General features: G+C 38.6%; 1 protein-coding gene across 2 annotated transcripts; it reads left to right on the forward strand.

The window, feature by feature from the left end:
• The first annotated feature begins 1,383 nt into the window (after positions 1-1,383).
• Positions 1,384-22,063, forward strand: pdss1 (prenyl (decaprenyl) diphosphate synthase, subunit 1). 2 transcript variants are annotated; one of them, XM_079601247.1, is made up of 12 exons: positions 1,384-1,478; positions 2,184-2,416; positions 2,834-2,889; positions 5,472-5,598; positions 5,782-5,912; positions 6,004-6,145; positions 7,243-7,354; positions 8,475-8,584; positions 8,673-8,753; positions 9,746-9,859; positions 10,036-10,116; positions 21,613-22,063. In XM_079601247.1, exons 2-12 carry the CDS (start codon positions 2,273-2,275, stop codon positions 21,751-21,753), a joined length of 1,239 nt encoding a protein of 412 aa, XP_079457373.1. In that variant the 5' UTR covers positions 1,384-1,478; positions 2,184-2,272; the 3' UTR covers positions 21,754-22,063. The 2 variants fall into 2 exon arrangements, with proteins under 2 accessions (XP_079457373.1, XP_079457374.1); XM_079601248.1 differs by having other exon boundaries at positions 5,785-5,912.
• Positions 22,064-22,394: the final 331 nt, after the last annotated feature.

Genomic DNA, 22,394 nt, shown 5'->3' on the forward strand with positions numbered 1-22,394 from the left:
TGGTTTGTATTGTTGTTGCTAATTATTTGATAAGATGTTGTGTCAGTAAATAGTTGTTTCTACTAAAAAAGTATGAATTTTTACATTACAAATCTTTAAATGCCTTTTTCTCAAAATGGGTTTTTTGTCATCCTCCAGTAGAAACATCTCAGCCTATGTAGCACCGATGTACACCAAACTTTCCAATTATACACTTAGCAGTATTCTAAAGATATGTTCAGAGGGATTTGTTAATAAATCATTCCTGGCCTGATTTATGGGACATTTTAATCCCAAAAATATGGCGAAAATCGATTTTTTAAGGCTATGGACAGTATATTTTGATTTCCTAGGTAATGAAAGCATATATCCTGAAATCCCTCTGAACATCTTTTTTCATCTTGTGTGTAATCAAAATGAAAAAAGAATTTTGCACCTGGCTTTATCATATGTTCAGATCTATCTACCGAAAATATATGCAAAAGTGTGCATATTTAAAATCTTTGGCAACTAACATGCCATATTAATGGAAATGTTTGGCTTACATTATCTGACTGTAAACATAAGCAGTTGAAACATCTACTGTGTGAAGAAACATTATGTAGGCTACTTTTAAAATGTGTAATAATAATAATAATAATATAAATTAAATATCACTATTTACTACAGTTTTTCAAAATTGTTTTAAACACAATTTCTTAAACTATGGCTACATTTCTTTAAAACAGAAAACCACAAAACATGCACATAACACGCAAAACACCACTAACAAAAGCAAAACTATAGAAGTAAAAAAATAATAATCTTGATTTCATAGGGACTTTAATTAATAATTCTGTAACACATCCTTGTGAATTGTCATTAATCCAGCCAGATCTTCTGCCTCCTGTGTAGCTATTCTATAACTGAGTCTTTTTTCTTTTCTTTTTTGGTTGGAAATAGGCCTAGGCTATATATTGCTAAATTGATTTAGTTGAATAAAAAAGAATGACTATCATATGTACCTCATAATGTCCTGTGCCTTTCACCTGGACTGCTGTTTAATGAATAGATAATGGACTTAAGAGGTGGCTTCTGACAGAGAATGTCTAATAAGGGGAGAACTGCCACTCTCAGTAAACTTCCGGCCTCTCACAACTGGTTGCAGTTCCACTCTGGTTCCATATGAGGGCGCTCACAGGACGAGTGCAGAATGAATGGCTATGGAGCTTTACCCTCAAAATCCACTTTTCTCAGGATGTCATTTTTTGTCTAGTAATTTGAATGTTGTATTCGAAAGGAGATGCAAAGAAATTACATTGCTGGGTTAGATTTTTTAGAGCCACTTATTTGCTTTTTTTTTCTTTCTTATTTGCTTTTAAAAGTCTTATAAAATGTCAATGACGTCATACACATCGTACGACCAGAGATACTGCTTTACGGCAATCCTTCAGTCACTTTGGTGCTTTCGCGCTCTGCACTTTCTTTTCTCTCGAGGCATGACAACACCGCTGACACAGGTAAATACCGTTTATATACTGTCTATGGTAAATACACGTGCTTGAAGAGTTTTTGCTAGAAGACATTCTGGTCCCGCTTCGGATGCCACGATGCCACCAAGCGGTATTTCTGGTCGTAATCAGTCCTTCACTGACCAATCAGCGTGCATTAGCAGAATGCTAGCGTGTTATGGGCAACAACAACTCAACCTGTAAGAAATCGAAAGGACATAAGTACTCCTTCATTCAACTTTCCACCTATAACCCATGTTGAACTTGCAAAACCTACAATCAAATCTGAGATTTCTCAACGGCAATCGGGTGAAAGAGACAAATTTAGCCGTCTAGCTCCATATACTCCCATTCATTTTGCACTCATGGGCGATCGCCCCCAGTGGAACTCTGGTGGAACTACAACCAAAATTCAGTACAATAGGGAGTGGCCAGGCTAGACGGGCTCTGCTTCTGTTCTTAGCTGTGAGAGATGTCTGCTGTTCAGAAAGATTATATGATGTACATATATTTTTAGGCAATGATATGTATAATGATTTTTATACTAATACTATATAAACGTTTTATTGTTATTGTTTACAATAGGATAATTATTATTTCGAACAATCGCACCTAACCAATTAGTGACAAGTTATGGGCCACCATGCCACGCCCATTTTAGTTAAAGCCTCTTCTTCTCGTTTATTCTATTTCTAAAATGATCCTCCTCTTCAGCTGCACATCACGTGACAATATCTTCCGGTTCATGCTGCGGTTCCGTAACGTGTCGTCACTGGGCATGTGCCGCTGTTGGTCGGGGCATCATGGCGGTGCCGTGGAGCCTGTGCTGGAGGAGCAGTGCAGGAGCTGCTGTAGTACTGGACTGGTGCTGTGGGCTCAGCAGAAGAGCTTTTACACACACGGCTTCAGCAAGCAGAGGAACCGCGTCTTCCTCCGCTGTGACACAGGTAGCGCGATCACACTGATGATGATGATGATGATGAAGGTCACCGGTGTGAGCCAATGAATGACAGATCATGATCGCATTAGGTTTGAGATGAGGATGAGTGCGAATGTCTTGCGCTGAATAGTGTAGAAAGTCTTAGATCAGATGATTGCAGGCGTTTGTAAAGAACTCCTGCCTGAGCTGTGTGTTAAAGGTCAAGAACCCATGCATTAGATACTCACTGCACAGTATGCATGCCATTCAATGTCACTGGTGCTCAAGAATGCTGCACAGGAAGTTTTGTGCTGTGCTTGTGTAAGTTCTTGTGTAGGCAAATGTTAAGACACACTATATCCTGAGCACAGTTTGTACTCTTGTTTTGATGGGTGTTGCACAACTTTCAGCTTTATATGATATGGTATTTATGTTTTTTTTTCAGGTTTTATTCCGGCAGGGTCCTGTACATAATTTTAACAAACCAATGATCCTTGCAAGGTATGTCAATGTCATCGATTATAAATGTGTACTACTAGTTAGTACAAATGTGTATAGGTATACTGGGGCTAGTTGTCACACAGGGAAGGTGTAACATGGACTATAATAAAAAACTCTTAGGGTCAAAGTCTAGTTGCATAATGTTATGAGTATTACTTATGACAGTTTCAGTTAGCCAAAACAGTTGTGTTTTTAAAAAAAAATTAAATTATTGAAACAAATCTATTTAGTTGCTGTTCAGAAGTTTGAGGTTAACAGGATATATATATAGCCTATATATATATTTCTCTTTAAATACATGCATAGTTTTAGTTACAGTAAATACATTTAAAATGTTGCAAAAGATTTGTTTCATAATCATGTTTCCAAAAAAATAAAAAAAATAATTAAGCAGCACATTTCAATATTGATAATTAAATTCAATTAAATTTTTATTTATATAGCGCCATTACAACAACCAGAAGGTGCACAAGGCGCTTTCCATAAAACAATTTTTTTTTTAAAGACAGCAGGATATAAAAATTACAAGTTAAAACCAATTTAAACAGTAAATCAAAATGATAGTAATTCAAAATGTTTCTTGAGCAGCAAATCAGCATATTAATTATTTTCTGAAGGATCATATGACAGAAGACTGGAGTAATTAAATTAATTACATTCTACTTAGATATATTAATTTATTATAAATATATTTACATTTGAAATATATTAAAGTAGAAAAAGGTTATACTTAAAATAACTTCATATTATTATATACATTTTCTCCCTCCATATATATATATGGTGCAACTCGAAAGATACGAATATCGTGCAAAAGTTCATTTATTTCAGTAATTCAACTTAAAAGGTGAAACTAATATATTAAATAGACTCATTACATGCAAAGTGCACTTTTGCACGATATTCAAATTTTTCGAGTTTCACCTGTAAATACTTTCCCGCCAAAAAAATGCAGTTGTGTAAATGGGTATAAACAATACATAAATTAAGTTTGTGTACATATATTACATAATATATGTGTGTGTACTGTGTGTCATTATTTTGTATATATAAATACACACATATGCATGTATATATTTAATACATATTTGCATGTATATACTGTTTATATATTTATACATAATTTATATTATATATATATAAATAATGAATTTTTCTTAAATATATACATGTATGTGTGTGTATTTATTTATATATATATATATATATATATATTAGGGGTGTGCAAAGCAGCCGATATTTGTATCTGTATTTGTATTTATTGAGGGGGGGAAAGTATTTGTATTTGTATTCGAGTAAAATTCAAAATAGGCGTAAAATTCCTTTTTTTTTTGCGTTACACTTCTAATTTACGTTATAGTGTAAGTATTCTTGAATTATATCCATTATAATAATTATGGAAATGCAATATTGGTTGATGTTTTTCCATAAATCCAGCAATGAAACAATGAACGTCATTGAAAAGAAAATAACATAACAGCCATTACCTCATCCATGCTAACCAACAACTAATAAAATACCATTGTGAACATTATGAAGCCTACAGCCTATCTTGCTGTCTGCAAAAGACAGAGTAACTTAAACGTACCATATAACTCCCACACGTGCATACAATTCGACACAACTACACAAGCATTTTTAACCTTTTTAACCGAACGTTAACGTTACTCTGTCAACAGCCTATTGTCTAAATTACCGCGCTAAACAGAGCTACGTAAACAGAGCGAACATGAGCGCACCCGACTGCAGACGTCAATAATGCAGCGTAATGGATTAATCTCCCGATCAAACTCCGCTTCTCGAAAGTTATAAACTGCCGCAGGAACCCAGTTAAGGTACAAAAATCTATTCAACAAAAATAGTGATGGAGTTAAGTGTTTTTTCGCTCAGCCGAGCGCTCTCTGTTGCTGTGTGGAGCAGCCTGTGTCCGTCACTCTCTCACTCATGATATAACGTTTTTTTTGTTCCCGAATACAAATATTTTTTTAAGTTTTTGTTCAAAATAAGTATTTATAAAAAACACATTATTTGTGCCTTTCCGAATACCGTATTCGGGTTCGGCTCCAGCCCTGATATATATATATATATATATATATATATATATATATATATATATATATATATACACACACACAAAATATTTATACACCGTATACACACATATATTATGTGTAAACAAACTTTTATTTTGGATGCGATTATTTGCGATTAATCGTTGCCCAGCACTAATAAAAATATATTTAAATGGGTGATTTGGTCAAATGTATTTATGCTAACCTTTTCAAAGTTGCAAAGCCGTTAAACAGACTACATTTTAAGTACATACCTAATTTACATGCATTACATATGTATCATTTGTAATTTAATGTACATTACATCATTTTATTTGTACACTTTAAATACATAAAATATATTGAATTTCAAAAATAAACCAAACCTAAGTGTCACTTTGTCAACTAGCCCTGCTCTCCCTTATTTATAGATTCATTCATACATGCACATCGTTTTGTTTTTTGTTCATAACTAGAAACATGTTTTTTTTATTGTGTTTATTGAATCTTTTTTGCATGTTTGTGTCTCAGGCACAGGTTTAGATGTCTGTACTCAACACCACGGGTCTGCTGCAGTATACATAGTGATGCAAAGTTAAAAGATCCTTTCTCGCTTGCACAAAAGGACTTGCAAGATCTATATGAAGACATAAAGAAGGTACAGCAAGAATACTGCATAGTACTACATAGCTTTTACCACTAAACAGTGTTTTTCTTGTCCACTGTTGTTTTATGAAGTATTATATTTAGTAATTAGTAATGCCCAAACACTTTCCACCACTTCTCTGGGATGTTTTATGCTATTATGTACTCAAACTGACCTTCTTTAATGTCTGTTCAGCAGCTGCTCGTCTCTAAAGCAGAGCTCAAAGCACTCTGTGATTATTACTTTGATGGGAAGGGAAAAGCTTTTCGACCAATGATTGTGATCTTGATGGCTCGAGCTTGTAACGTCCACAGCAATAAAGAGGGGTGAGAAAGCACTTCAGTGCTGTGTGTGTGTGTGTGTATTTTTAATGTGGTGCATCCGTCAGTGTTAATAAGGCACATCTGATGTCCTCAGGGTTTTGCTGCCGGCGCAGCGCTCTATCGCTATGATCTCTGAGATGATCCACACTGCCAGCCTGGTGCACGATGACGTTATCGATGACTCGGACACAAGACGTGGGAAAAACACCATTAATAAATTGTGGGGGGAGAAAAAAGTGAGTAACTCATCTGATTATAAAACAGATCGGTGGTTCTCAGTTGGTGGGTTGCACATTGTTACGGTCTAATTTGAAACCTGAAGGAAAATCAGTTGAGAACTATGGAAGCTTGTTTCTGCCAGGGAATAAAAAAACAAACATAATTGCTACTTATTATCTCACAATTCTGACTATTTCTTGCAATTAACAGTTTATATCTCAGAATTCCGACTTTTCCCCCTCAAATTTGCATGTTTATATTTTGCAATTTGGACTTTAAAACTTACAATTCTGAGAAAAAGTTGTAATTCGGAGATATAAAGTTGCAATTCTAAGAGGCGCAGTCCTGAGAAGCACAGTCGCAACGCTGAGAAATAGTTCCATTTCTGAGATATAAAGTCGCAATTCACCCTTCGCAAGGAGTTTGATTGACAGGCCATCTGACCAATCATAATCCGCCATCCACGACAAAGCAGTCAGGAGAGTTAGTAGATTATTGTCGGTGGATTTGTTGTCAGCGTCCCCTTTTTGCTCCGCAATGTATTTTTCACTGCTTGAGAACATGATGTGTGGCGTGAGACCGGCATGGCTTGTCGGACATAGCAACAGTAACTAAAGCGGTCTTTGCGAACGTTAAATTCTGAGAGACGCAGTCGCAATTATAAGAAGCGCAGTCACAACTCCGAGAGGCGCAGTCGCAATTCAATTTAGAGAATAAAAGTCAGACTTTTTTTCTTCAATTGCAAGTTTAAATCTCTCAATTCTTAGAAAAGTCAGAATTGCGAGATCTAAACTTGCAATTTTACAATTTTTTTTGTAGTTTATATCCCACAATTTTGTCTATAAGTCACAATTGTGTGTTTACATCTCACAGTTTTTTCCTCAGAATTGTGAGATATAAACTCGCAGTTGCGAGAAAAAGGTCCGAATTGTCAGAAAAAGTTGCAATTACCTTTATTTATTTTTATTTCCTGGCGGAAACAAGCTTCCATATATATATATATATATATATATATATATATAATTTTTTATTTTCTATGGAAAAGAACAATATTTTAATTTAATGTTGTTATTAAATGAAAATAAACAATAATATTTCCATCTGAAACTGTTAGGCTATCCTGGCTGGAGATTTCATTCTGTCTGCAGCCTCCATGGCATTAGCACGTATTGGGAACAATACAGTAGTTTCTGTGCTGTCACAAGTTATAGAAGACCTTGTACGAGGTAAGTCTCTCTAGTAGGGGTGCACGGTATTGACAAAATGTGATATTGCGATATCGATAATGAATATTGCGATATCGATATTAATTTCGATATTTCAATTCTGATCGCTCAAACCACTTCTGGAGGTCTGGGCCGCATTCCAGACGAAACTGGACAAGTGCATCTGGTTGTTGAAACCACATGTAAATTATACTCCAAACAAAAATGTGTGAGAGCGTGTTATAGGCTATATGTCATGTTATAGCCAGATATGACGACATCACCGCAGCTGAGCATCGATTCATCAAGCCAACGTGCAAACTATCGCGAATCAAAGTGAAAGTAAGTCGCAGACACTCAACACACAATCATCTTCATTAAAAGTAAAGAAATGAAATTATCTTACCAGTGCTGTTGCCGCTCTCTCTTATTGCGGTCTTTGATTTCGAAATTTTAGCTGACGATCAATAAAATGCAGCTCATAACTGTTGCTTTCGGTGATGTGAACTCCATTAAATCTGCATATATCGCGCGGGAATTGAAGATCGGATTTATATCCGTTTTGCAAAAACACATTTATGTGACCAGGTGTACATGGATCGTTTTGATAAATCAGATAGCTATCCGATCTGAGAAAACACATGAAGCGGACAGGTGGCCTGATGTTTATACTTGTGCGCTGGTGTGTGCGTCGAGCCGGCAAGTGTGTGTTTGGGGACTGTGTGGCAGAGCGAGGGAGAAGTGAGAGAGTGACGGCGATTAGCTTTGGAGCGAGTAGCGACTAGAGTCATATTGAGAGAAACAAAGTGTCTTCTTTCTGACCACTGTGGGAAATCTGTAGCATGAAAAGTTAACCTCTCCTTGATTGCATGTTGTTTATGGAGAAGGAGCACCAGGAAATGAGTCGGGGGGAAATGCAACGCTACCAAGCAAAGTGTATTTTTCGAGAGGTGCATGTCGGACGCATGATAAACAAAATATCGCGAATTATCGTGAGACTTTCGATATAATATCGGGCAACGTGATATCGCGATAACGATATTGATTCGATATATCGTGCACCCCTACTCTCTAGATTTATGCATGAGACTTGTTTTATACAGTGGACCTGCTAATTATGTTTTTCATTGATAAATTCCAGGTGAATTCATGCAGCTAGGATCTAAAGAGAATGAAAACGAGAGATTCAAGCACTACCTTGAGAAAACCTTCAAGAAGACTGCAAGTCTCATTGCAAACAGTTGTAAGGCAGTATGTACGTTCCGTTTTAACAATAATAAGATGATGTTCAGAGCTGAGAGAGAAGTTGAACACCAGCATTGTTTCTTTTGAATTTTAGGTGTCAATTTTGGTGAATTCTGATCCTGAGGTGCATGAGATAGCCTATCAATATGGACGAAACGTTGGCATTGCATTCCAGGTCATTTTTTCATTTATTTGTGAAATGTTATTTTCACTTGGTTTAAATAGCATCTAGTCTATCACTATTTACACTTGCTATAATAGCATTATTGCTATTTGACTTTATTTTCCTATCTACACAGTGTAAATATCACCAAGTTAACAATGGTTATTTTGTTGCAGTTACAAATGCAGGAAGTTATTGTAGTTAATTATTAATTATAACAGAAACTTCAGCAGTTATGCACCAGAATTAAAATTCTGGGCCGAAACTGAAAATTCACGATACACTCTGCAAAATTTTCATTTAGCCGAAACCTGAAGATTTTATTTTATTTAAATTTAATCCGATTTTTTAAAATAATGAACTCAAATAAAACTGAGTTGTACAAATATTTAAATTGTACATAAGGCGGTTTTTATATCAAACTTTTAATAAAATAAATAGTTTCTACTCAAATTTTCTGGTGAAATATAAACATTCAAATGATTGTAATTTCTTTTCATGACAGATTTATTTAATATATTTACATATATTAAAATAATGAAGACAAAAGGTTAAGTCAAATATATTTAATATGTAATTCAGTGCATGCATGTAGAAAAATGCCGCTCTCTAGAGTTCTTTTTTTTTAGCTAACTCTTGAGCTATTGCTGAACTTACATTTATTGTTTGAATTTCATGATAAAATTGACAGAAATCGTCTGGATCTTCCAGTTAAAGCTGCAGTGTGTCATTTCTTTCACTAGCAACTCTAGAAATAAAGGCGAATAAGTCTCAACACTTGGTCAAACAGCTAGTCAGGTAGATTTCAGTTCTGTTAATAGTACAAAAATGTTACGCTGCAACTTTAAGCAGTAAAAATATGGGCCAAACTTTTAGGTTTAATAAATCTGTGTTGTTATAGTTGAATTCTTTCATTACAAATGATTCATTACAGGTCACATTGGTTTTATCTTGAATTATTATGTTTAAAGTCGGGTAAAATAGAACTTGGTTGTCTTTTTCAGCTTGTGGATGACATTCTGGACTTCACGTCCTGTGCCAACCGCCTGGGGAAGCCGTCAGCTGCCGATCTCAAACTGGGTCTGGCCACCGGGCCCGTTCTGTTTGCTTGCCAACAGGTACGACAGCTGAACGCATCTGTGCGCTCACAATATGATGTCACGTCCCTGAAGTACAGAAAGGGGAATCTGGTCTAATGGTTGACTTGGTTTATTACAGTCATAAACTTAATTGTAAAACAGTGTGTATTTTCTAAAGATCTCCCAACCAGTTTCACTCTTTTATCTCTGTTTAGTTTCCTGAGCTGCATGCAATGATAATGAGGCGCTTCAGCACTGATGGAGATGTGGATCGAGCCTGGCAATATGTCCTGAAGGTGAGGAGGATTTGTGTGAATCTCATGAAAACATGTCCAGGGGCTGGTTGCATCAAACACTAAGACTAGTCTTAACAAGAGTCCTCCATTTTTTTTCTTTTAGACTGTTCATACAAGTCTGTTACATAAAACGTAGATTTGTCTAATTTGATACCAAAAAGTAAGACTCGATTACCCCGTACTAACTGCCAGTTGGTCATACTAGTTCTTAAGACACAGTCTTGTGGAACTTAATGGCTGTGTTTATGCAACTGGCCCCAGGTCACATTTCTATGGAGACTTGTTTCCGCCACGGAATAAAAATGTTTTAAAGAAAGTTTTCTCACAATTGCAAGTTTACATCTCGCAATTCTGAGGGGAAAAAAAGTCAGAATTGACCGTTCGCAAAACCCCGCCCTCGAACGGTTCTCGTCCAATCCTAGCTCAGCAACTGTAACTAAGGAGAAGGACCTCTGTCAAACATTGCAATTTCAGCAAGATAGTGAAACGATGCGCCTATGGCAGTGAGGTCTGCACGAGCTTAAAACTTAAGCCCGAACCCGGCCCGTACCCGAAATAATTGAACCTGACCCGACCCGACCCGAACATTACGCTTATATTTTAAGCCCGACCCGAGGTCTGGTTCTCACCTTTTTATTTTATTTATTTTTTCACATGCTGTATTTTATGATTGCTTGCAACTATAATTAAAAAATAGGCTACATGTACAAACACCGTTTCACTACGGCACTGCGGCCCCTCATCAGTCAGCAAACGAGAGAAAAAAAGAGAAAAAGCACGGACTTACTAATTACAAAACTTTGATGTGGTTGAACAGTAACACAGTCACAAATTCCTCTGGAACTCAAACATTAAACTTCAAAACAAAGTTTGCGCAGTTGCACAACTATTTACACAAATATATCCTTCTCAGTCGGCTATGAGTTATGAATGAAGAGAACAGCGTCGAGAGTTGATGGTTTCAGCTAGGGGTGTAAATCGGGGCCTTCATGACGATTCGATACGATACCGATTTCTTAAGCCAACGATTCGATTATTTTCGATACTTCAGAATTCCCTGCGATACGATTCGATTCGATACGATTCAATGCTCGATATTTTTACATGATGATATCTATTAAGTTTCAAAATAAATCAACAAAAATAAATCATTTAATTAGCCTTTTATTGAGAATACAGAAACAGTATTCTATCTATTCACACAATAATGTGTATGTTACACTATAGCATTTGTGCTCAATGCACTGCAAATGAACAGAAAATAGAACAGTTACTGCATCTACTACAGTTACAATAAAGTGCAATCAGATAATTTGTAATAAGAACAAAAGTCTAATGCTTACAGTGCAGGTCTACTATGGCCAATTAGCCTACTGTATTTACTGAAAAAAAAAAAAAAAAGACTGACCTCTACAGCCTCTTTTTGTAGTGCTCGACAACTTTTGAGGAAAAAACGTTGTCAGTGATTGTGATGTGGCGGCGGGCGTGGAAGCTGGTGTTCTTGCTTTACACTCGACATCAATACCATGGCGCCTTTTCAGATGTGCGGAGAGATTCGACGTGTTGCTGCAGTATCTTATCTCACACTGACAGTCTTTCTCTTTACAAACGGCAACATCTCTTACCATTGCTCCATCTATTTTCCTGAAGCCAAAATACTTCCACACCCATGACTTGACGCCGACTGGAGTGTGTAACGTTTCACTTTCATTGCCAGCTCGCTCTGACGGTTCCATCGCTCTTGAAAGTCAGACTCAACAGTGTGTGAACTGTGAACATAAACGTAATGCGCGCGGCGCGTGAAGCAGTGTGACGTAGAAGACAATAATGAGGATATCGCCCTCCCGCAGCTTAGGAGTAGGTTGCACGCATATGTCGGAGTGGATGCTGAAAAATGACAGGCGGCAAAATAAGCACATTAATCGATATTCTTGCGGACGTAACGATGCATCGAATCGCCGGCTGTATAATCGATGTATCGATACGAATCGATTGATATTTACACCCCTAGTTTCAGCGCGTCCTCTGATTGCAGTGTTGTGACGGAAATAGCGCGCGCGGGAGCACATCCGCAAAACAGTTTTGTAAAATGATATATGATCAAATAAAAATGATTGATAAATAATTTTACAAAACTGTTTTGTGCATGTTCCCCCGTGCGCTATTCTGTCTATACTTTCTGTCGTGCTCTGGAGGATATGTCTGCTGCGTTACCCCAAAACCAATCACTTAATGTATGGAGCTCAACCCAGCCATGTGTCTGGTTCTCAATTGTTTGACGGGCGTAGTAACAATAACTAAGGGGCGTGGCTTTTGCTAATGGTCAATTGTGAGATAAAAAGACGTTTTAATTTTTTACATTTTTATTCCAAGGCGGAAAGAAACTTCCATACATTTCATCCCAATATTACAAGGAGAAAAGGTAGTAAATCAAACCTGTTTGAATTGTATGATATTTTTATATTGTGACATTTTGTATGACAGTTTCCCCCCAAAAGTCTCATTAATGCTAACAAATGGTTTACTTGAGCGTTTTTTTGTTATTCTTCTTGAGCTCATTACTGTAATACTGTCATTTTGACCATATTCAGAATCAATGATGCAAACTTCTCGCCTTGCCACCAAGTAGGTCATTTGTGTAGATCTGATGGGTTTTTAAAATTGCTTTCAAACAGTCCTGCGTGTATTTGTGTGTGTGCGCGCCGGTTTCTAATTATAAAGGTTTTTATACAACGTGTTTTTGCAGCGTTGGATACTGTAGCCAATCACAGGCATGTCTGTTGAAAGCAATGGCCAAGAAGAGCTGTTTACAGTATGTTAGTCAGAATCTGCTCAATATCCCTCAAAACACTGTTAAAGTTAGTTCTACACCCTTGCAAATCATCTCATTATAACAAAGCGTTAGACATTATGTAAATAAGAGATTTAAATATAATTTTTACAAAATAATTTTGAGACTGCAGAAGTCATTAAAAGTTGAATTTTAAGTTGAATTTGGGGAAACCACTTGAAACGTTCGTTGTGTTGAGCTATTTCTATAACTTTTGTTTGTTTTGTTCATTGCAAACAGCTGAAAGTCTTTGCAAATTTTCCAAATAAACTTGATTTGCAATAAAGGGAGCGTGGGTGGGTTTGGTTTAATATTTAAAAACATAATTTAATGATTTCAATATTTAAAATGTCATAGTAATATGCAGTTGGCATTCTGTTTGCAGTTACATTCTGCAACTTTTTCATGCATTCTGATTCCTTCATATATTGTGTCTTTTGCAAGGCCATGCAAAATATGAATCAAAACCTTCAGTAAATTACATATATTTTATATAATACTGTATCAGAAAGTTAGTTTATTATATGTAAATATATGGCATAATGTATGGAAATAAATATTTATGAATAGATATTTAGAGATTCAGTTTTTCTGTATATTGTACTTCGAGTATACATAGCAAAAATAAATCTAGTGAAGGATGCACCAAAGAAGCTTCCTGAAAGAAGTTTTTTGTTCGTGCACAAAAGGTCCACTGATAAATGTATAGTAAAAGTCTTTGGCCTTAAATCCGTCATAAAAAAATAGAACAAACCTTTATATGATGATGTTTGGGGTGCTATTGTTGCAAGATAATGTATACTGAAGTTGAGTTGTATTACATAGCCATAATTTGTGGTAAATATGAATTATATATGTTGTTACAATGCTATTATTTGGCTTAGTGTGTGAATTTAATCAGCTCAGTGACAGCAGATGAAAATGATCTGTTTATAACACCAGTGCTAATTAATGTGTGTTGTCATTGACAAATAAATAAATACACAGTTTGTATATATTTGTATTATTATACATGCATTCATATAAGGCATGTACAATTACAATATAAATATTAAATATTTGAAATTACACAACATTTTGCAAATATGCTACATAAATAGTCAATTTGGTCTAAGCTGTCTGGATCCGACTGTTGGTTGTTGACATTGATTGCCATCCGCTGCTTTTTTTGTGGGGGTGACCTGTCCTCTCCTGCACTGTCCTGTTGAAGGAACAGACATAATCATGTAGCGCTGACCAGAATTAATGTGTTAATTAAATTAAATTAAAGTGTTTCTATATAAAAAATCTATAGAAAAATTGCTTCTACCATTTCGATATGAGGGGTCTGAATTGAAAAGGATATAATTTGCATCCGAGATTAAATTATTAAAGTATTTAGTTTCTAAATCTTCTAACCAAAGCTCTTTTCCGGATCGGCTGGGACCTGGGCTGAAGTCTGTTCTGAGTTCTCCGGTTCGGTTGTGAAGTGGTTATCTGAGGGGCTGGATGGTTGTAGCGCCTCAGTTCTGGAGGTGCCTGACTCAGACCTGCGTTGTCCTGTTGAGAGAACAGATATAATCGTGAAATGCTGGGCAGGTTTAATGGGTGCTTCTTTGACTAAATCTAAAGGTGTATCTTTTTTTATCATTTTGAAATATAAAAGGATTTTAAATTGAGGACCTAGAACACATAGTAGCATAGTTAAAGGCAATGTTTACTTGTTTGAATAAAGGGACTTACAGAAGCTTCTGTGCTCCACACCCTCTTACTCCATCTGGACATGGGAGCTCCCTCGGGAGACCTGGGTGGTTGCTGTGGGGAATGCGGTGGAGCAAGTGTTTTCTGTGAGATCTTGGCAGGCGCAGACACTCCATTTTGGATATTCTTCTGCCTCTGCTGTTGCCCCCAGTATTCCCTCAACTTCAGCCTCTGCTGTTGCCCCCAGTGTTCCCTCAACTTCTTCCTCTGCTGCGTAGGGATCCTGAGGTTTGCGGAAGACACAAGCACTGGTGCATTTTGCACATGTTGCCTCAGCAGCTCAGGGTTTTTAGGATCTCTCCTCTCTGAGATCTTGTCAATAACAGATGCTCCTTGTGCATAACACACAGGCACTATCTCAGGCTCAGGGATCTTTCGTTTTTGCCTCTTTGAGATGTTGTCAGGCACGGGTGGTCCCTGCAGAAAAGCTTGAGTCTTCTGCTGCTGCAGCTCCTGTCTTGCTGGCTCAGGCATCTTTAGTTTTGGCCTAGCTTCAATCTTGTCCTGCATGGGTGCTCCATGAGAGGAACATGTGACCACCTTTGAGCCAGCCACTGGTTCCCTCTGTAGAGGCTGGATGGGCATGGGCGTTTCCAAAGAGGACTTTTTCAGGTGTCTGGTCAAATGCTCAGGAATCCTGAGTCTTCCTCTTTTGGGCTCAGGTGCTTCCTTTGGGGATGCAGCAGGTACAGATGCTATCTGTGGCTTTTGCTGCCTCCACTTTCTCCTCTGGTCCGTAGCCATTGTTGCATCAGAGAAACTTGAGTGCTGAGCTTTCTCCGATGCGTCACTGAAGACCAGGGATGAGGTGAGGTCTTCTTTTTTAGCACTGGGAGAGTTCTCCTGGGACCTGACGAGCATACATTCTCCCTGTGTGGACCCGTCAGGCACATGTGCTTTCGGTGTCTGCTGCCTCCAAGGCTTCGTGGTCTTCAGTTCTCCCTCCTCATATTTCCCAGGCCTCCTCTTTCTCCACTGCCCTGTGGTCTTAGATGCATTACTGAAAACCAGGGATGAGGTGAGGTCCCCCTTCTCAAAACTGGTGGGCACAGGTGCTCCCTGTGTGGATCTGGTGGGCACAGGTGCTCCAGCCTGTGTGGATCTGGTGGGCACAGGTGCTTCAGCCTGTGTGGATCTGGTGGGCACAGGTGCTTCAGCCTGTGTGGATCTAGTGTGCACAGGTGCTCCAGCCTGTGTGGATCTGGTGGGCACAGGTGCTTCAGCCTGTGTGGATCTGGTGGGCACAGGTGCTTCAGCCTGTGTGGATCTGGTGGGCACAGGTGCTTCAGCCTGTGTGGATCTAGTGTGCACAGGTGCTCCAGCCTGTGTGGATCTGGTGGGCACAGGTGCTTCAGCCTGTGTGGATCTGGTGGGCACAGGTGCTTCAGCCTGTGTGGATCTGGTGGGCACAGGTGCTTCAGCCTGTGTGGATCTGGTGGGCACAGGTGCTTCAGCCTGTGTGGATCTGGTGGGCACAGGTGCTTCAGCCTGTGTGGATCTGGTGGGCACAGGTGCTTCAGCCTGTGTGGATCTGGTGTGCACAGGTGCTCCAGCCTGTGTGGATCTGGTGGGCACAGGTGCTTCAGCCTGTGTGGATCTAGTGTGCACAGGTGCTCCAGCCTGTGTGGATCTGGTGGGCACAGGTGCTTCAGACTGTGTGGATCTGGTGGGCACAGGTGCTTCAGCCTGTGTGGATCTGGTGTGCACAGGTGCTCCAGCCTGTGTGGATCTGGTGGGCACAGGTGCTTCAGCCTGTGTGGATCTGGTGGGCACAGGTGCTTCAGCCTGTGTGGATCTGGTGGGCACAGGTGCTTCAGCCTGTGTGGATCTGGTGGGCACAGGTGCTTCAGCCTGTGTGGATCTGGTGGGCACAGGTGCTTCAGCCTGTGTGGATCTGGTGGGCACAGGTGCTTCAGCCTGTGTGGATCTGGTGGGCACAGGTGCTTCAGCCTGTGTGGATCTAGTGTGCACAGGTGCTCCCTGTGTGGATCTGGCCGGCACAGGTGCTCCCTGTGTGGATCTGGCCGGCACAGGTGCTCCCTGTGTGGATCTGGCCGGCACAGGTGCTCCCTGTGTGGATCTGGTGGGCACAGGTGCTCCCTGTGTGGATCTGGTGTGCACAGGTGCTCCCTGTGTGGATATAGCGGGCACAGGTGCTCCCTGTGTGGACCTGGAAGAAAAGCGTGCGTCCTGCGTGGATCTGGCCGGCACAGGTGCTCCCTGTGTGGATCTGGCCGGCACAGGTGCTCCCTGCGTGGATCTGGTGGGCACAGGTGCTCCCTGTGTGGACCTGGAAGAAAAGCGTGCGTCCTGCGTGGATCTGGCCGGCACAGGTGCTCCCTGTGTGGATCTGGTGGGCACAGGTGCTCCCTGTGTGGACCTGGAAGAAAAGCGTGCGTCCTGCGTGGATCTGGCCGGCACAGGTGCTCCCTGTGTGGATCTGGTGGGCACAGGTGCTCCCTGTGTGGATCTGGTGGGCACAGGTGCTCCCTGTGTGGATCTGGTGGGCACAGGTGCTCCCTGTGTGGATCTAGTGTGCACAGGTGCTCCCTGTGTGGATCTGGTGGGCACAGGTGCTCCCTGCGTGGATCTGGACGGCACAGGTGCTCCCTGCGTGGATCTGGCCGGCACAGGTGCTCCCTGAGTGTATCTGGTGGGCACAGGTGCTCCCTGTGTGGATCTAGTGTGCACAGGTGCTCCCTGTGTGGACCTGGAAGAAAAGCGTGCGTCCTGCGTCGTCTTCTGCCTCCAATGTGGTGTAGTCTTCCGTGTTGTATCTGAGAAGCCTCTGTTGTGCTGGGAATGAGCCTTCTCAGATGCATTACTGAAGACCGGGGATGTGGGGCATGATGTTTCTGCTGCCTCCGCTGTTTCCCCCCACTGGCCTGAGATGAGGTCCCCATACTCAGGATCCTCAGATATGGGGTCTGAAACTTCCATAATCGCCCACCACCGTCCCGCAGCAAGGGCCGTAGTGAGCTCATCCGAGAATTCAGATGAGGACTGCTCTGCACTTTCAAAAATGGTGGGCATGCTTGACAAGGTCATATTGATGTTGGATATGATGTGGAAAATGAACTAGAAGTGAACAATAATACTTATATCTGTGAAACACTATGAAAGAAAGAGAAAGGGAAGAGATGATATGAGTAAACACACAGTACAAGAACCTGAAAGCTTGTTGCCTTAAGCCCAACGTATATTTATGTCGTCCGCATTCTGCAATTTTTGTCATAAGTTCCACGGACATCCGTGTGTAGACCAATTTTTGTGTTCGCACTAATGGTGAGTGCACAACAACGCATATACTAATTAATCAAATTTGCCTCGACAACTGGGTATAATAAAAAAATTACTATATACATTTACATTATGTGCATCTAAGTTATGCACAGGGAAATTGCTAAAAATAATAATTAACTTTTTTTAGCTTCATTGTTCATTTTAAGGAGGCTCTCAGCCTCCCTTGCCTCTTCTGATGGATTGCCACTGGGCATACACTGTAGGCCTATACATTTCTATATATATATATATTATATATTTTTTTTTATTTTTTTTTTTTTATTAAAGACCCGGTATGCTTGATTTTCCCCATTCCGCTCCATCCGCACAGTTGTGTCCGCACAGCTATTCGTTGATGGACCAGTTTGACACCACACAATTTCTTATTTATACTCTACCAGATGTCAATGAGCAGTACAGAGTCGTGTCAACATTATTCTGTCTTAACAATCACCTAGTGTAATACACTAATAGCTGTGCAGACACGACTGTGCGCGAGATGGAGTGGAACGCGGAAAATCAAGTAGCCTACACCCAGGTCTTTAATTTAAAAAAATTAAAAATAAATAAATAAATATATATATATATATATATATATATATATATATATAGTTAATTGTTAAAAAAAGTTAATTGTTATTTTTATCAATTTCCCTATGTGCATAACTCAGATGTACATAATGTAAATGTATATAGTATTTGTTTTATTATGCCCGGTTGTCGAGGCAAATTTGATTGATTACACGAATCAGCTTAAAGGGATAGTTCACTTTAAAATTTAAATTCTGTCATCATTTACTCACTCTCAAGTTGTTTCAAACCTGTATTAATTTATTTCTTCTGCTGAACACAAAGAAAGATATTTTGAAGAATGTCAGTAACCAAACAGTAGTCTGTACCCATTGACTTCCATAGTAGGAAAAAAAAATACTATGGAAGTCAATGGGTACACTACTGTTTGGTTACTGACATTCTTCAAAATATCTTTCTTTGTGTTCAGCAGAAGAAATAAATTAATACAGGTTTGAAACAACTTGAGGGTGAGTAAATTATGACAGAATTTAAATTTTAAAGTGAACTATCCCTTTAAGGCCAATACGCTTTCAGTATCAATTCAGTGTGTCATCAGAAGTCAATGAAATATACATTTACTACAATTATATATATATATATATATATATATATATATATATATATATATATTTGATCATTATTGATTCACATATCATCCTCTCATTTCCACACAAACCGCCACTGTGTAGCCTACCATGCATATTTATTTATCTAAATGTATGTAACTACAGCAAATCGAGACAATAACATTCCACAGTTTAAGCAGATTCTTCTGCAAATTATGAAAAGATTAAAATTCAGATCCCCAAACCCTGTAAAAAGCATACTTACACAATCGCCGACTCGCTACAAGAAGAATAAATTCGCTGCACTATTATATACTCACCTAACGTTCATTATGACGTGGCGATCTTTATGACGTAGCATTCGACCACACGAGTTTGTGAGTGATGGGAGACCCAGGCCTCGATCACACCAGGTGCGTTTTTCAGGTTCGAAAACGCGAGGCGCACCGCACTGGCCCATCGCATAGCATAGCAGTGCGCTGGTTTTTTTTTATGTTGCTAGGCAACCACCGAAACAGCTGCCATGTCAGTCAAGTAAACATCAAATCAGATTTGTATTTACTTTATTTACTTTCTGTTAACATTGTGGTAGTTACGGTCCGTGAAGTCGTTAGCTCACTGCTAACCCGCGAGAGATCACCACAAGTTCATCCTCCATCATCGCACTTTCCGGGCGTTCAAAGCAACTGTTTCGTTGTATTAAAAGTGAACATTCAATACAAACAAAGACTGACTTAGTGCTAGCATTTTAAATTCATGATTGTTGATACAAAAACTAGCTGCTGTTTATTGTTTATTTTTAGCATTTTTAGCTGGTGCATAAACGGGAGCAAGTGAAGCTGCGTATGGGTAATTTAGGCCTATACATTTTATAATTAAGCACCACTGAAACTAAATTAATCAACCAACAGATATTACAATAAAAGCACATTTCTGAAACCGAATATAATTCACAAAAAAGTTCCCGTAGGCTATCCTTTTTCCCCAATTCTATTTATAACAAGTTAAGCAACCGATCAGACGCGGAAGAGTGCTGTCCCGACCATCAGCAGGACGTTGATTTTATACAATTCAAAAAACAAGTCGTTAGGCTAATATTACATGACTATTTCGCTCTACCGCCAACGAAAATAGTTCCAAATAAATCTAAATCGTTGCGCATCTTTGAGAAACAGTTTCCTGACTGACCACTTCCCATAAGTTTAGCGGCTTGAGATGCTCTCTGACGCACAGACAGAGGCGCGAAACATAACGACAGAGCCTAACGAAAAAACCCGCCGAGTTTATGAAATTTAACGCTGATTAAGAAATAAACCGATGGTGCAAATTAAGATTATATTTACAGTGAATTTAGAGAATTATGGTGCTTGAGACTATTTGTCATTTTGTGTTTCTATGAAAATACTAGGCTAAAATGTTTTTATTTAACAGCATTAGGCTGAAAGACGCCTTCTTTTCGTCTTGTGTGGCTTGATGTTGGGTTCATGAACAATAACGTTAATCCAATCTTGCTGAAATAAACGCAGATTGTGAAAGGGAATTCCCGCTGATATTCCCACTTATAAGTATAATAAGTATATTATTATTATATTTTTTATATAATATAATATTATTCGTTTTTTTATTTTATTTTTATTTTCAAGTAAACTGTTTAAATACTCAAATAATTAACCCTTTTAGGCTGTTGGGATCTAGGCTTATTTATTTAGGCCTAAAATATTCCCTTCATTTAAATAGCACCAGACTTTTCCTACACTTGTAATACAATTTGTTACAAAAGTCAGCAAGCCACAAGCAAAACAGGAAGTGGAAATGAGCTGACATCTACTGGTTATAGTGGAGTGGTTATAATAGAATAATTTTATAGTAAACTTTTTTTTAAAAATTTAAATCATGAAGATGGTGGAACAAATACTACATAAATATGCATAACTGTAAATATTTACATATAATTGTACTACTATATGTATATATACTATAGTACTCAATATTTTTGTAATATAATTTTTGCATTACATTGAGAATGGGATTCTTTATTATGATATTGAGTTTTGGTGTGGAAATGTTCTATGAGGAAAGTAATGTCATAATGATTTTTTAAATATTCCTAAAAATAGGCTTCATTTTCTTAAAGCAAAATACAATATCAGTTTGATTTGTTGTAAAATAAATGTAGAAAGAAAAAAACATTTTTAAAATATGAATGAAACTTTTCTTATACTTATAAAATGTATAAATACTTTTTAATTTATTACACTATTTTAAAACATAAATTAAATAACCTTTTAAGTATGTTTATTTCAAAAAAGAGATTATTTCCAGATTAGTTTGAATTAATAAATTATCCCGTCATTTTATATTTAAGTGTCACACCTAGTTGAAAAAATCTGAACCAGTCAAGTTTGTTGTGATTCATCCAACTAGAAGAGTTCCAGGAGCATTGCAGAAGCTTCTATAGTTGGTAAAGCTCCTCCTCACTCATCAGCTCGTGTTCTGTGTCCTCAGAGTGACGGTGTGGAACAGACGAACTACCTCGCTCAACACTACTGTCAAGAGGCCATTCGTCAGATCAGCCGCCTGCGGCCGTCGACAGAACGAGACGCTCTCATCCGACTGACCGAGCTGATGCTGCGCAGAGACAAGTGAAGCTGCACACGGGCAGCTCGGGCAGCGACACCGTACTGTAATCGCAGAGCCCTGACCTCCGTTGACCTCCGCGAGAGGGCTTTCACTGGTGCAGGAGGACTAACCCTGCGAGATCATTGTAATTCCAGGTGGAGCACAGATGTGCTACTGTCACGTGTGTGTGTATCCGTTACAGACGCTCACTTAAACATCCGTCCACACTACGAAAGGCCAAACGTCTTTGATTCCACTGTAAGTGCTCAATAACAACCAAGGCCTTAAAGTTCACTGGCTATTTACTTAAATTAAAGAAGGTATTTTTTAAAGTAAACCGCCTGTTTGACTCCTGTTTTCTGATGAAAAAAGAACATTACATACATTTTTCAGAAAGAAGTTTTTTAACACTCCCCAAGACAGCATTTATTTGATCAAAAATACAATAAGAATTTAAAACTACTTTTTAAATCCTATTAAAATGTAATGTATTCCTGTGACCAAAGCTGCATTTTCAGCATCATTACTCCAGTCTTCAGTGTCACATGATCCTTCAGAAATCAATGTAATATGGTCAAGAAACTTTTTTGATAATTATCAATGTTGAAAACAGTATTTTATAACAGCGTAAATGTCTCTGCTGTCACTTTTGATCAATTGAATGCATT

Source organism: Phoxinus phoxinus (genome assembly GCF_949152265.1).
Source record: "Phoxinus phoxinus genome assembly, chromosome: 24".
NCBI lineage: Eukaryota > Metazoa > Chordata > Actinopteri > Cypriniformes > Leuciscidae > Phoxinus > Phoxinus phoxinus.

Coding starts and splice junctions, on each gene's coding strand:
- pdss1 (XM_079601247.1), top strand. CDS start 2,273: ATGGCGGTGCCGTGGAGCCTGTGCTGGAGGAGCAGTGCAGGAGCTGCT. Junction 2,890..5,471: donor AAACCAATGATCCTTGCAAG/GTATGTCAATGT, acceptor TTTGTGTCTCAG/GCACAGGTTTAGATGTCTGT. Junction 5,913..6,003: donor GTCCACAGCAATAAAGAGGG/GTGAGAAAGCAC, acceptor TGATGTCCTCAG/GGTTTTGCTGCCGGCGCAGC.